Genomic DNA, 16809 nt, shown 5'->3' on the forward strand with positions numbered 1-16809 from the left:
ATGATGCTAAAGCTGAAACTCCAGTACTTTGGCCACCTCATGCGAAGAGTTGACTCATTGGAAAAGACTCTGATGCTGGGAGGGATTAGGGGCAGGAGGAGAAGGGGACGCCAGAGGATGAGATGGCTGGATGGCATCACTGACTCGATGGGGAGTTGGTGATGGACAGAGAGGCCTGGCGTGCTGCGATTCATGGGGTTGCAAAGAGTCGGACACGACTGAGCGACTGAACTGAACCTCTTTCTAGCATGTTGCATAGATTATGTGAGATACTGCATGCAAAGAACTTAGCAGAACTTGCACATTAAAGATTTAAAATAATATCTATTATCATCAAAAATAAACTAAGGACATGGATGCATGCATAAGTTGCTCCAGTCAGTGTCCGACTCTTCACAACCCCCATGGACTTTAGCCGGTCAGGTTCCTCTGTCCATGGGATTCTCCAGGCAAGAATACGGGGGTGGGTTGCCACTTCTTTTCCAGAGGATCTTCCTGACCTAGGGATTGAACCTGGATCTCCTGTGTCTCCTGCATTGCAGGCAAAATCTTTACCACTGAGCCACCAGGGAAGCCCAAGAACACGAACAGGAGTTTTTAAAAAGCTCTAGTACACCATAACTAAGCTCCAGCAAAACAAAAAGGAGTTTTGACCTGGCTTCAGGGTAACTTCAGGTGGATCTTTACAGGTTCAAATTGAACTCACCTGAAAACCATACTCCTTGGGGAGGTCAAGAGTGCACGCTGGCGTTTCTACCGCTAACGTCCACTTCCAGATGCAAACTTTCTGTGAGTGAAAGCAGACAGAGGAGAGAGAGAAGGTTCCCAAACGCTGCTGAAGTCACCTACACCTCTCATGGTAATGCAGTGACTTCTGCTAACTGAGCAATGCACAGTGAGCTCAGCCTCAGGCAGGGAGCCCCTGATGGGAATCTGCTCATCCATCCACCCAGGGAACCACAGATTCCACACGGCCTGAGGCAGAGATGCTCACAGGGAAACATTTGACAGGCTGGCTGCCCCAATGGGCCCCGTACCTGGATTTCGGCATCTGAGATGGTTGCCAGATACTTAGCGTCGCGGGTCATGGCCATGGCCCTGATGCCGTTATCTCTTGGGCAGCTGTCGAATATTGTATGCACAGGAATGCTGCAAAACACGATGGGGGACATCCACTCCAGGAACAGGACAACTGTGGTCCATCCACACTATGGAATGTCACTCAGTCACAAAAAGGAGTGAAGCACTGACCCAGGCGACAACACGGATGAACCTTGGTGCTGAGGGAAAGGAGCCAGACACCAAAGGCTATGCGTTGTATGATTCCATTTACATCAAATCTCCAGAATAGGCAAATGCATGGAGACCGATAGCAGATGTATGCTTGTTCCAGGCGGTTGTGGATGGAGGGTGGGGGAGTGGGTTGTGACTGCTGATGGTTTCAGGGTTTCTTTTCGGGGAGACGGAAATGTTTGGGAACCAGATAGAGGCGATGGCTGCCCCTCACTGTGATTACATGCAATGCCACTGAATTGTTCACTTTAAATGGTTACCCTTTAGACTTCCCTGGGGGTCCAGGGGCTAAAACTCTGCACGTCCACTGCAGGGGGCCCAGGTTCAATCCCTAGTTGGGGAACTAAGATCTCATATGTTGCATGGTGGGGCAAAAAATAAATAAAAAATAAACTGGTTACTTTTATGCTACATGAATTTTGGTGGTAGTGGTTTAGTCACCAAGTTGTATCCAACTCTTTGCAACCCCATGGACTTGTAGTCTGCCAGGCTCCTCTGCCCATGGGATTCTCCAGGCAGGAATACTCGAGTGGGTTGCCATGCCTTTCTCCAGGGGATCTTCTCAACTTAGGGATCAAACCCCCATCTCCTGCGTTGCAGGCAGAGTCTTACACTGACTGAGCCATACATGAATTTTGCCTTAATTAAAAAGAAAAAAAAACCTCTAATCTGGCCCTTAACAGTCCTCAGGCATAAAAATGAATGCTTTTGAGTCAGTTCTAATGAGGTGAATGAACCTAGAGCCTATTATACAGAGTGAAGTAAGTCAGGAAAAAGAAAACCAAATATCATGTATTAACACATATACATGGAACCTAGAAAGATGGTACTGATGAACCTACTTGCAGGGCAGCAGTGGAGACAGACACAGAGAACAGGCTAGTGGACACAGAGGATGGGAAGGGGAAGGGGGGATGAATGGAGAGACTGACATGGAAACATATACACTACCATATATAAAATAGAGAGCTGGTGGGAATTTGACGTATGACTCAGGGAACTCAAACCAGGGCCCTGTGACAACCTAGAGGGGTGGGACGGGGTAGGAGGTGGGAGGGAGGTTCAAGAGGAAGGGGGCATATGTATATTTATGGCTGATTCATATACTGATATACAGCAGAAACCAACACAATACTGTAAAGCAATTATTCTTCAATTAAAAATAAATTAATTTTTAGAAAAAGCTCAGGGCAGCATGTAAATGTGCTATTTGTTCCCTGTCTGAGCTCGAGTCTCTCCTTGGTTATCAAGGGCCAATTCTGGGCCAGGAGTGAAGGATGAGAACATGAAACAAGCTGCCTCAGACACCATCCCAGCTCACAGGAAAGCCGCAACCTCCTCCAGAAGGGGGAGAATAAACAAGCATAGGCTTTCTCCACAGCAGCTTAACTGCACGTGTCAAAGTCTTCAATGCACAGATCCTAAGGGCCACCAGTTTCACTTCTACAACTTGTTTTTTCCCTAGAGAAATAACAGCAAAAGCAAACAGATAAATGCCAATTCATATTCCTTGCGGCACGGCTCTCACAGCAAAAATTTGGAAACACCACATATATCCATTGCGTATGGGGTTTATTTAACAAATAGCACGGTAAAACCATATAAAGAAAAAAATGTCACCTTCAAAAAGAATGAGGTAGATTTGAGAAAACAACTAAAATTTTGTGGAAAAAGCAAATTGCAAAGCGGTATACGTAGCATCATCCTGAGTGTGTGTGTGTGAGTGAGTGTATGTGTGTGTGTGTTTATAAGTAAAAAAAAATTTGGAGGAATGAACTGCAAACCACATGGTGACTCCAGATATAGGCTTGGGTGAAGGGGGACTTTCATTTTTTTTCTATTTCTACATGTTTGTATTATGTCACTGACAACACTTTAGAACTCTATGAAGCAGACAAAGCCTTAACACATGCACAATTTAATTAGACAATATATGAATATCTGAGAGAGTCAAAGTAACAAAAGAAACAGTTGAAGACATGGTGGAAGTGAGTTGTGATGTGGGGGAGGCACTGACCTCCACTGGAAGAGTGGGTGGTAGGAAGGCTTAATCCAGGTACATGGGCTGTGTGGATCCATGGTTTTTCTTTTTTATTACTTACTTATTTGGCTGCACCGGGTCTTATCTGCAGCACGTGGGATCTTTGATATTCATTGTGGCATGGGGGATCTTTAGTTACAGCACATGAATTCTTAAATCTCAGCATGCTAGATATAGTTTCCTGACCAGGAACTGAACTCAGGCCCCCGGCTTTGGGAGTCTTAGCCACTGGACACCGGAGAAGCTCCTGCAGTTGGTTTTTCATAATGGAGACCTTAATGTAAACAGGCCTCAGGATGTCACATTGGTGTACCAATTGGCTGGAACCAAGTCCACGTGCTGGCTGAGGGCCTGTCTGGTTCTCTGTCACTTGAGAAATCTTATGCCACTGAGAAGCAGCCCCCAAAATTCCCTTGAGAAGGGAGTTCTAAAGTTGTTAGGAATGCCATACTGATGTCCTTTGTGGGGAAATGTCTCTCATCTCTGGAGATAGAATTAAATGTAGAGAAGATGAAGTCAGCTGGACCTGTGCTGTTAACGTTTGTGATAAAAGATTTTTTTTTAAAGGACTAAGTCATGTTTATGAGAATTTAACATATCAGAGTCTCTGATATGTTAACAAACAGATTAATTTGTGATTCTAATTTACAGTCTGTAGTTGATTTAGACTTGTGATTTCAAATTCAAATCGTATTAGGTTCATAAACAATATTAGAACACTTAAGAGAACTTAAGACTTGCCACATTTATGTGTGGCTTATTGCCATATTTATGTCTAGTTTATTAGATTTATGAGAATTACTTAAGTACTGATGAAGGATTTATTTGTTAATCAGACTACTAAAGAACTTAAAGATGAAACTGAATATATTCCAATTCTAAATGCAGTTTACAAGGCTTAAAAGGAGATAATAACAAAATTTGTGAGACCAAACACTAATCAGAGCCCCCCTTATAGGCAATTGCAAAAACATGCTAGATTTTCAGAGTTAGGATTCAGGTGAACTGATATCTCAAAAGAAGAAATACAGTTTATCACTTTAATAAATGAATATTAATTTTAACACCAAATATCCTTTCTGGGTTCCCCAAGTCATCATTTGCAATATCATAAAACTCATTATCGATGAATCATTTGCATTGTTAACCAGAGACACACTTTACTTCACAGTTAAAGAAAAAAAATTACTACAGAGTCACCCCCAGTCTAATGGGGGAGACAGTTCTATAAGCAAATAAAAAGCAAAGGACAAACACAGTTTGAAAGGAGGCCAGCTCTGCCTGGGCCAGGGGAGCTGTCGGCAAAGGGTCGAGAAAAGAGACACGAGAGAGAGGCCTGCCCTTCCTGCCTCAGGCGGCTGTGTCATTACTCGCAGCTGAAAAGCATGTCATTGCTACAGATAACCGCTAGGCACACAGACGGGGATCGTGGCAGAAGTGTTTGCGTGGCTAGTGCGTGAGATGCGAATCCCCTGCAGCAGGGGCTGAACTGGCAATGAGCAGTCCCTGGTGGGTTCTCAGCAGGGGAGCAACACAATCGGATTTTGCATTTGGCTCAAAGATCAAGCTCAAAATGCTGTGGAGAGGGACTGCCTTGGTGATAGTGGTTAAGACTCTGCACTTCCAAAGCAGGGAGTGATCCCTGGTCAGGGAACTAAGATCCCACATGTCACATGGCCAAAAAAATAAATTAAAAAAGATCTTAAAAAAAAAAAGTTGTGGAGGAAAACCATATGATGCTGTTGGCCACACATGTGTATTTAATACAACAGCAAATATTCTGGAACGAAATGCTCCAAATTGACTAGAAGACTAGGATTGGAAATGGTGGCCAAAGGAGACTAGCTTCCAATTAAAATGTATTAAAGCAGTTTAAAAAAATCAACAGATGAGTGGATAAACAGAATGTATATTCATGCAATGGAATCTTAAACAGATATAAAAAGGAATGGAATACTGATTCATGCTACAACATGGAAGAATTTGGAAAATATTATGCTAAGTGAAAGAAGCCAGACACAAAAGCCACATATTGTATGACTCCATTGACATGAGATGTCCAGAACAGGCAAATCTACAGAGATAGAAAGTAGATGAGAGGCTACCAGAGGTTGAGGGGAGGGAGAGTGAGGAGTTCATTCCTTCAGGTTTTCTGGTTGGGCGATGCAAGTGTTCTGCAAATGGTGGTGATGATTGCTTAACATTGTGAATGTAATTAATGCCAGGAAATTTTATGTGTAAAAGTAGTTCAGGAGCTTCTCTGGTGGTCCAGTGGTTAAGATTCCATGCTTCCACTGCAGGGGGCGAGAGTGTGATTCGTGGTTGGAGAAGTTCCACATGCCGCGCAGTGTGGCCAAAAATAAATAACTCAAAGAAAAAGTAGTTCGGTGCCATGAAGGGTGGGTTGAAGAGCAAAACTGCAGGTGGGGCAGGAGAGATCCAACAGGAGGCTGTTGCAGTGGCTCAAGCAGGAGAGGAAGGGCAGAGGCAGCGGTTATCTGGGGGCAAAGGCACTGGACTTTTGGACAGTTTGGCAGGGGAGGCCCATGGGACCGGCAGGTGGAACCCCCTCCAGCAGTGCCCCCTCAGCAAACACAGCAAACACTGAGAGTAAGATGGTCTGGCTTCAAGCGCTGGGTGTGCTCCTGCCCGGCTGGAGAACATCACCAACAGCACCTGCATCCCCTCATGCCGCAGCTAAGGAACGGCCAGAGGAGGATAAGGCTGAGAAGAATCTGAGCAGGAACAGACAGCACTGGGCGGAGAACCAGGGGCACATGGTGTCAGAGGAGCCAAGGGGAGTGAAGGGTGTTGGAAGCCACTGGGCGGCCAAGCGAGGTAAGGACTGCGGCTAGCTAACACAGCCCTGTGGATGCCACGGGCCACCCGGAGGAGGGAAGTTCCTGTGTCCAGAAATTCAACGTAACTTCTTCCTAACCTTCCTCTCCACCTGGACTCGTCCAACCCACCTCACCTCTCCCCACCCCACCCCCGACACCCAGTCAAGCCCTTACAATCTTGTGGATGAAACTGACACTGCCCTCTGTCTCTAGGACCAGGAATTACAAAAGGACACACATCTGCGAGCATCTGCCCTGGGCTGGGGACTGTGCTCTGGATCTTCATAACAATCTCGTAAGGTGAGTAGCGTAGGTCAGATGGTGCGCCCCTCAAAATTCACTCCACCCAGAACCTCAGAATGTGACCTTACATGGAATCAGAGTCTCTGCAGGTCTAATTAGTTAAGATGAGGTCATACTGGCTTAGGGAGGACCCTAAACCCAACGACTGGTGTCTTTAGAGGAGAAAAGACCTTACAGAAAGATATGGAGGGGAAAACACCACGTGAAGCAGAGGCTGGAGGGACATATCTACAGGTCAAGGGCCACCAAGGATGCCAGTGACTACTTGAAGTCAGGAGGGGAGCATGGGACAGATTCTGTCTCAGGGCCCCGAGGAGCTCCCTGCAGACACCCTGACTTCAGATGTCTGGCCTTGAGAACAATGAGAGAAAAATTTCTGTAATTTATGCCACCTAGTTGGGGGGTAATTTTTTTGTATATATATTTATTTATTTTACTGTGCTGAATCTTTTAGCTGCAGCATGTGGGATCTAGTTCCCTGACCAGGAATCAAATCCCAGGCCCCCTGCATTGGGAGCACAGAGTCTTAGTCACTGGATCACCAGGAAAGTCCCTGGAGGTAGTTTCTTACAGCATCCCAGGGAAACAAAGACGGTATGATTAGCATTTTTTTTTTTTTTTTTTTTGCAGATGGTGAAAGTCACACAACTTCTCTGTGTCCCCCAGCTGGGTGAGTGTGAGTTGGCCTCCCCTCAGGCCAGTGTGCCTGGTAGCGTCAGTTGCTCAGTCGTGTCCCCAACTCTTTGCGACCCCATGGACTGTAGCCCGCCAGCTTATCCATGGAATTCTCCAGGCAAGAATACTGGAGTGGATAGCCATTCCCTTCTCCAGAGGGTCTTTCCGACCGAGGGATCGGACCCAGGTCTCCTGCATTGCAGGCAGATTCTTTACCATCTAAGCAACAAGGTTTCTGGCTTAAATAGCCAAGAATTGTCCATGGGAAATTCACCAAAGTCATGTCACTCCCATGGGCCTTGAGGCAGGAAGACAAGCTCTCCTGGGACCCTTGCACTTTGCCCTACATTCCAGCACCAGCTTCTGTATCCCCAGACCAGCATGCCCCATTTTTTGTGGGTTACAGCAGCCCATTACTGTACATAAATGAGGAGGAGGTGACTCTGGCATGCCTACCCTGTGAAAGAGTCCCATATGATGATCAGGCAGTCAGGCCCTTTGTCGGCTGTGGCGACCCAGCGTCTGTCTTCGCTGATGCAGAGGCAGGAAATGACGTTGGGGTGGCCCTGTGGACATGGAGAGAAGATGCTCTGAGACATGGAGGGTGCGGCCCAGCCCTGGTGCCAGCAGGAAAGGCGGGACCCCAGAGAGAGATGTTAGCTCCCTGTCCAGTCTCCACCTCTGAACATCCAACTCCTGCCCACTTTCCCAGTGTTACTCTACAGCCAGAGGTTTTCAAACTTTCCCTTGAAACGCTTGTGGGAGGGACTTCCCTGAAGGTCCAGGAGCTGGACCATCTAATCCCCTTCTAATTCCGGGGATGTGGGTTCCATCCCTGGTCAAGGAGCTAAGATCCTACATGCCTCAGGGCCAAGAAACCAAAACATAAAACAGAAGCAATATTGCAACAAATTCAACAAAGACTTTAAAAATGGCCCACATTAAAAGTAAAAAAAAAGTATTAAAAAAAACAAAACACTCACAGGACAAGCTACACGCCCCACAAGAACAGTGGCTTCCTAGGGTCGAGGTATGTACCTGACTCTGAACCCTGGTTGAGAATAAATGTCTGGGTCCTCCCAGGTCCCACCTCCTTGGACCCCACTGCTGGCCTCATCTCCCTTAAAACTGCTCACTCGGGTCCCTGAGCAGCTCTGGAGCCAAAGCCTCCTTGCTGGCCTCTGCTTTCACTTGTATCCTCCTACAATCCTCCCCACACAAAAAGGAATCTTCTGGAAACACAAACGAGAGATGGCAGCCAGGAAACAATCCCTATTGCCCTCTTTCCATGTCACCCCCTTGCTCACTCTGGCCTCTTCTCTGGGCCCTACACAAAAGGCCTGAAAATCTGGAGCTCTCTCTGTCGGGGATGCTCTTCCCCGCAAAACTGCCCCTTGTTGGCTCATGCTCAGCCTTTGGGTCTCAGCAAAAATAGCACTTTTCCATTCCCTGCCTACCAGTTCAGAGGAAGTCTTCTCAGACCTTGATTTTTCTCTTTTAGAGCAATTTCACATACCCGTTCCAGCGATTATTATAATCTTTATTTTTACGCAATTTTATTTTTTATGTATTTCTTTGCCTGTGCCAGGTCTCTAGTTGCCGCTCGTGGGACCCTAGGTCTTCAGGGTGGTATGCTGGACCTTTTAGTTGTGGCATGGGAACTCTTAGTTGCAGCACATAGGATCTCCAGTTGTGGCATGCGGGAACTAATTCCCTGACCGGGGATCGAACCCAGGCCCCCAGCTTTGGGAGCACAAGAGTCTTAGCCACCAGACCACCAGGGTAAGTCCCTAATCTTTAGTTATATATTTATGTGTTCACTTGGTTAATGTCTGCCTCTCCATGGTGGGGGGAACTAGTCTGTTTTGTTCATGACCTCATTTGAAACGTAGTGGTTATGACAAATACATATGGAAATGAATGAATGGCCAAGGCCCCGCCCAGCCATCCCCTCTGGGGAGGCTGGACGCCTGCCTGGCTGCTCCCTGCTTCTCAGCCCATCTGCCCCTCCTCCACATCCCTACCATCACACTGTCCCTTCTCCCTCTGCTGCGCTCGGCGCTGCACATTCAACTAAGCGCCAAGAAGGGCGTGCTGACTGTGTGTATTTCAGGACTTCTAGGAAGCAAATTCCTGAAGTTACACCCACGTGTCTTGGATCCCTGGCAGGATGCTGAGTACTGGCTGACCTCTTGGAAGAATACCTGGTGAAGCTTCTAGGCATTGACTGAGGAAGGTCCTTATTAAAATATAGGTCAACTGAAAGGGGTGAAGTGGAACTGTTTACCAGGTTAACTAGTAGAAATTCAGACACTGGAAAAACATTTGGACAGGTAAATGAAAACGAAAGGGGTAAAAAAAACATCCGGAACAGAGGAAGCAGAGCAGTGTGGGGACGGAAGGTGTGTGGGGCATTTAAGGAGGCACTTAGGGGGTGTAAATAAAAACAGATGCTGGAGGGAGGAGAGGGAGGAGGACAACTGACCTACTTAATACTTTCAAGTTAGGAAACCTGAGCCTAAAACCCAGCTTCACCACCTGCTAGAGCAGCCTTGGGCCAGTCAGCTAAATTGACCGAAGCCTCAGTTTCCTCTCCTGTGAAATGGGGATATTAACACCCACTTTTCAGCATGAGTAGGAGGATCAAAGCCCTGAGAGCCCTGGAAAGGAGGCTAAGGATTAACGAGGTCTGAATCCCCGCTGAAGAGCTTCCCTTTGCGTTCATCATTGTCCCGTGGAGACAACATGGTCTCTCCTGACCCCATTTTTACAGAAATGTAAAAAAATACAGATGCTTTAGACTCTAGTTACTATAAAATTAAAGTCAACTGCTATTTGTAAATTGATTCTGATTAGAATCAGAAAGACAACAAACAGCAAAAGTTGTTTGCAAACAGAACTCGCTCTGGTTCAGAAGGGAGGAAGGAACACGTGACTGAGATAGAATGAGGTTGGTCCTGGAAATAAAAAACAAAGTGCTGCATTCAAGTTAACGACAACCTCTTTCACCAGAAGAGGGGCCTCCAAACCTGAAGATGGTACTGGTTATTCTTGAGGACGTTGTAGATGACCCCAGTGTGACCACTGGCGTAGAGAAGGACTCTCTGGTTTTCTCGAAGGTAGTAAACAGGAAGGGAACTGTTCCACCCGAATGACCAGGTCATGGTCTGTAAGACAAAGGTAAACCAGCAGGACACTATGGTGTGTGAGCCCAGAGCTGGGCTGCGGGGCGATCCTAGCACAAGTCCTGGAGGAAAAGGGTTCACATTGTTAGGGGAAGCACACTGATTGAAACCGCCCACCCTGGCCAGGCACCATAGTAACCATTTGCATGAGTTGTTTTATGACAGGAGATCCTGATAAGGAATACAGAACTAATAAGCCACCACCAACCGGAAGAGTTCGGGAAAGGTCTAAAGGAGACACCGAGTGTCCGTCCACTTCCCAGAATCCCTCTCGCTAGCATCCATCTTGGCTAAGCGATGCGTGCACCACCAGGAAAGACTGAATTAGAGTGATTGGCCAAAGACCACCTGGAAACTAATCCCAACACCATAAAACCTGAGACTGCGAGCCACGCAGCAGAGCAGTTCTCCTGGGTTCCCTTACCCTACTGCTCTCCACCCGGGTGCCCTTTCCCAATAAAATCTCTTGCTTTGTCAGCACATGTGTCCCCTCGGACAATTCATTTCTGAGTGTTAGACAAGAGCCCAGTTTCGGGCCCTGGAAAGGGTTCCCCTTCCTGCAACAACATCGTCAGCCAATAAAGAGACACCACCTTGGGACTTTCCTGGGGGTTCAGTGGCTAAGAATACACCTTTCAACACAGGCTATGTGGGTTCTATCCCTGGTCCAAGAACTAAGATCCCGTGTGCGTGGGGCAACTAAGCCCTCAGGCTGCAACTCAGATCCAAAACTGCCAAAAATATAAAACTGCCATTAAATAACAATTTTTTTAAAGAGAGAAACATCACCTTGAGAAGTCAAGAACATGCTACTACGTGGATGACCCCTAAGAATGTGATGCTAAGTGAAAGCAGTCAGATGCGAAGGACCACATAGTGTATGACCCCATCTATATGGAAATGTCCAGAATAGGCAAATCCATAGAGATGGAAAGTAGGTCAATGGTTTCCAGGGGCTGGGGGAGGAAGTGGGGAGTGACTGCTTACTGTGTATGGGTTCCTTTTGGGGTGACAGAAATGTTCTGAAATTAGATAGTGGCAAACGTTGCATAACCTTGTGAATGGGCTAAGAAACCAAACAATTGTACTTTCTTTTTTTTTTTGGCTGCATCAGTTCTAAGTTGCGGCGTGCAGGGATCTTCGTTGGGTCATGAAGGATCATTCATTGCAGCACACAAACTCTCTAGTTGTAGCAATGAGGACCTAGCTGCTCTGAGACATGTGGGATCCTAGTTCCCCAACCAGGGATTAAAACCCGTGACCCCTGCATTGGCAGGTGGATTCTTAACTACCGGATCACCAGGGAAGACCCAATTGTACATTTTAAAAGGGTAAATTTTCATAGACATAGAAAACAAACTTACGGTTACACGAGGGGAAAGTGGGTTGGGAAGGAGGGATAAACTAGGAATTTGAGATTAAAATATACACACTACTATATATAAAACAGATAACTAACAAGGACCTACTGTATAGCACAGGGAACTATGCTCAATATCTTATAATAATCTATAAGGGAAAAGAATCTGAAAAAGACATACACACACACACATATATATACATACAAATATATATTATATATAACTGAATCACTTTGCTGTACACCTGAAACTAACATTGCAAATCAATTGCATTTCAACAAAAATAACTTTAAAAATTAAAAAAACTTAAAGGGTACACTTTACAGGGATGCGAAGAAACTGGGACCTTTATGCATCATGGGTGGGAGTGTGAAACGGTGAAGCTGTTGTGGAAAACAGTGTGGAGATTCCACAAAAAACTGAAAATACAATCCCCATGTGATCCAGCCATTACACTTCTGGGTAGATTCTCAAAAGAACATCAATCAGAGTCTCAAAAAGATACGTGTACACCCATGTTCAGAGCGGCGCGTTTTGCAATAGTCAAAAGGCAGAGGCAACCCCAGGGTCCATGGACATATGAACGGATAAACAATGTGTGAATATTATTCAGCCTCCAAAGGGACAGAGATTCTGACACATGCTCCAACGTGGATGAGCCTTCAGGACATAATGTAAGTAAAATATGCCAGTCACAGAAAGACAAATATGAACTGAATGGTTCCACTTGTCTGAGGTACCGAGAATAGTCAAATTCATAGAGACAGAAAGTAGAAGGATGTTGGCAGGAACTGGGTGGGGGGTGGGGAGTTGGCAGCTGTAGGTACAGCGTGTGTTTCACTAGATGAAGAGAGTTATGGGGATGGCGATGATGACAGTTCCACAACTCTATGAATGTATTTACTGGGTTGGCCAAAAAGTTCGGTTGGGTTTTTCCATAACAGCTTATGAGGTTTTCCCTGGTGGCTCAGTTGGTAAACAATTCACCTGCAATGCAGGAGACCCACGTTCGATCCCTGGGTCAGGAAGATCCCCTGGAGGAGGAAATGGCAACCCACTGCAGTATTCTAGCCTGGAAAACCCCATGAACAGAAGAACCTGTGGGCTACAGTCCATGGGGTCACAAAGAGTCAGACACGACAGCAACTAAACCACCGCCACCTAACATGGTTTTTCCTTACAGAAAAACTAGAACAAACTTTTTGGCCAACCTAACAAAATCATTTTACATGTAAAAATGGTTATGATGATAAGTTTTATATTATGTACCTTTTAACACAATCTGATTAAAACTATGTATTTATTTATTTGGCTGCACCAGGTCTTAGCTGCAGCACGTGGTATCTTTAGTTGTGGCATGAGAACTCAGTTGTGACATGTGGGAACTAGCTCCCCAACTAGGAATAGAACTCGGGCCCCCTGCATTGGGAGTCTTAGCCACTGGCCCACCAGGGAAGTACCTTACCATAATCTTTTAAGAAACAGTTAAGAGGGTGGATTTTATGGTATGTGATTGATAATAACTCCATTTAGAAAGAAAAGCAAAGATGCAAGGTGCTTACACAGGTATGTTTACTGTGTAAGAATTCAGTGAGTTCTACACTTGTGTGTGCACTTTCTCTTTGTATATTTCAATAAAAATGTTTCCTTTAAAAATAAGGGAAAGCCTTCAACAGTAAATAGAAACAACTTCCTATTTAGCTACTCCCCAGAACCTAGAACCCAGTTCAGTAATCAGTCATAAAGTGAGCACTGACTGTTGTGAAATTCAATTTACTGAGAGTATGTAGAATGGATAAGTTATAATAAAGTCACTAAGTAACTTCTTAAGAAAGGCAATTATTTAGCCTGAGTATTTGTTCCTTATTCATGATTCTCCCTGGAAGGACAAAGTATTCAATATAAAGAGATAAAATCCCCTTAGGAGGATTAAAAACCCCATGTTTCTAGTAACAAGTAAAATAAAACAAAGTTAAAATTTCCTGAAATGAAAAATAACAGGTACTATAAATCTGACTATTGCTTTCAATTCAATAGCAGTTTGTTTATGTATATTTTTGTTTTCAATGTCTCTTACAAAAATTACAGATCAACTGTGGTACATTCATACAATGGAGTATCATTCAGTGATAAAAAATAAATGAGGAGGGATTTCCCTGGTGGTCTAGTAGTTAAGACTTCACCTTCCAATACAGTGGGTGTGGGTTTGATCCCTGGACCCTCATGGCCAAAAAACCAAAACGCAAAACAGAAACAATACTGTAACAAACTCAGTAAAGACTTTAAAAATGGTTCACATCAAAAAAAAAAAAGAAATCGATGAAGGAATTCTCTGGCAGTCCAATGGTTAGGACTTCCCACTCTCGCTGCCAAGGGCCCAGGTTTGATCCTTGGTCAGGGAACGAGGATCCCACAAGCCACAAGACATGGTTAAAAAATTAAGTAAAATTAAAATTTTAAAAATTAAAAAGAAATTGGCTAATAAGCCAGAAAAGACACAGAGGAAACTTAAAGGCATGCTAACTAAGTGAAAGAAGCCAATCTGAAAAGGCTATATGGTGTATGAGTCCAACTACATGACATTCTGGAAAAGGCAAAACTATGGAGACAATTTGAAGAAATTAATGGTTGCCAGTGGCTGGGGTGCTAGGGGAGAGGGGGAGATGAACAGGTGGGACACAGGAGATTTTTAGGGCAGTGAGACTACTCTGCATGAAACAGCAGTGGTAGATATGTGCCATTACGTATTTGTCAAAGCCAGAGACTACACAGCACACAGTGAACCCAAAGGTACACTATGGACTTCAGGCAATACTTACGCTTCCCTATTGGCTCATCCACTGTGACAGATGCACTGCACAAATGCAAGAATAACAGAGGAGACCGGGGTGGGGAGAAGGCACAGGGACTACACGGGATTCTCTGTTTTTCACTCCATTTTTCTATAACCTAAAACTGCCACCCCCCCCCATAAAGTCTATTTTAAAAATTAACCAAGGCTGATGTGGTAGAGTGTTTAAAATAATGGTTATGTAATTAGTTACCAAAAATCAGTGAATTATATTGGAGCACAGAGATGAAATCTGGTGTATTTCCTTTCCGATATTTGAATGATACTTAAGGTTAAATGATGGACCATATATTTCTCCCAGGACAGACAGAGTGGGCAACGTGGCCGATTTCTCTCCTACACACTTCATTCTCCATTGTCTCCTCATTCCATCTGCTCATTTGCTGTAACTTATATTTAGATCTTTTATTGCATGGGTGTGAGTGGTAGAATTATGGAATCATAATTGTCTCAAGCTGCACCTTTTAGGAATGGAAATATTCCATATCTAGCTGGATCTTTTTTAAAATTAATTTATTTGGCTGTGCTGGGTCTTAGTTGCAGCACACAGGATCTTCACTGTAGCCTGTGGGGTCTAGTTCCCTGACCAGGGATCAAACCAGCGACCCCTGCATTGGGAGTGTGGAATCTTAACCACTGGACCATCAGGGAAGTCCCCCCTAGCTGCTTCTTAAAAGCTGATTTCTTCATGTGAGAGGGTTCTTTCGGAAACCTAGTAATTCTAAAAGGCCTTATAGTCATCTTGGAAATTTATGTTCCAATTTAACAAATTAGTTATAAAAAGAACACATTCTTAACTAGACTCCTGCCTCCAGGTAAAACAACTCTTCCAAGATCAAAACTAGATGGACCTCACTCAGTAGTCACAGAACTTCCTTGAGCAGCCTTACCATTAACCAAAATCACACAGGACTCATACTCATTGTGTTTTGCACTAGTTTTGACGTTTATGATAGATGATCATGGGGACAGTCACCTCTCATATTAATCTTCTAAAACATGGTGATCTGGAAAACAAAACTTGATTGTCAAAGCCAGATTTCACTATATTTGATAGTCATATGATTCCTTCTCATAAACTCATGATACTTAGTATTTTGGGTGGAGATGGTATCCACAGCTATGCCTATTTACCAATGAGCATTTCAACTTATGACAGGCCTCTGGGATAAGGCAGGGGACCCCAAAGGAAAATGAGGGTGCTGTGGCACACAGATGGAGAAGTATACGCACTGAAGAGTTAGGGGAGACACACTGACTGAAGCCACCCACCCTGGCCAGGCAGCATAAGCAACCACTGCATGAATTATTTCACAACAGGAGGTCCCAATAAGGAACACGACCCTCCTTGCTGGCATCCTATCTTGGCTGAGCAATGCCTGTGCCATCGGGAAGGACCCTGATTGGCCAGAGACAACCTGAACACTAATCCCACCACCATAAAACCTGAGACTGCGACCCATTGGCACAGCAGTTGTCCTGGGTTCTCTTACCCTCCTGCTCTCCACCTGGGCCCCCTTCCCAATAAAGCCTCTTGCTTTGTCAGCACGTGCACCTCCTCAGACAATTCATTTCCGAGTGTTAGACAAGAGCCCACTTTCGAGCCCTGGAGGAGGCCCCCCTTCCTGCAACAGAAGCACCTTTGGTGAGAGCAAGAAATTAGAAACAGCGTAAATGGCCATCAACAGGGAAATAGCTGAATTTAAAATGAGGAAGTGGATACACATGCACTGATACAAAAAAAATCCTCTAAGAGATATTAAGTGCAAAAACATTTTACAGAGATGCAGAATATCTCACTGGTAAAAACAAAAACTGAAACACAAACGTGTGTGTGTGTGTGTGTGTGTACACGTGTGCACACGCATTTCTGTGTGTATAGATACATATTTGTATATGTACCAGAAAAAGTCTGGAAAGATACATGGTTATACCAAACTGCAACAGTAATCATCTCAGGAAAATGGTTTTGGGTGAGAGTGTGTTAAAGAATAGGAATCTTCACCTTTTTTAAAGAAAAAAGAAATAAAGGGTGAATTTTTTTTTAAGAAAGATAAATACAGACTACTTATTTATTTATTTGGCTGCACCAGGTCTTAGTTGTGGCACACAAGATCTTTGAGCTTAGGATCTTCAGTTGCAGCATGTGGGATCTAGTTCCCTGACCAGGGATCGAACCCAGACACCTTGAATTAGGAGCACAAAGTCTTAGCCACTGAACCTCTGTGTGTGTGTGTGTGTGTGTGTGTGTGTATATATA

At 44.7% G+C, this 16809-nt stretch overlaps 1 protein-coding gene across 1 annotated transcript in view; it reads right to left on the reverse strand.

The window, feature by feature from the left end:
* The window catches only part of WDR66 (WD repeat domain 66), a 74514-nt gene that overhangs the window by 53029 nt on the left and 4676 nt on the right, over positions 1-16809 (reverse strand). The window contains exons 6-9 of the mRNA XM_010841332.1: positions 10182-10319; positions 7609-7718; positions 1038-1149; positions 707-787 (exon numbers count right to left, since the gene is read on the reverse strand). Of these exons, the coding sequence (XP_010839634.1) occupies positions 707-787; positions 1038-1149; positions 7609-7718; positions 10182-10319 (441 nt within the window). The remainder of the gene's footprint in view (positions 1-706; positions 788-1037; positions 1150-7608; positions 7719-10181; positions 10320-16809) is intronic.

Source organism: Bison bison, unplaced genomic scaffold (genome assembly GCF_000754665.1).
Source record: "Bison bison bison isolate TAMUID 2011002044 unplaced genomic scaffold, Bison_UMD1.0 scf7180017864160, whole genome shotgun sequence".
In the NCBI taxonomy this organism is placed as follows: Eukaryota; Metazoa; Chordata; class Mammalia; order Artiodactyla; family Bovidae; genus Bison; species Bison bison.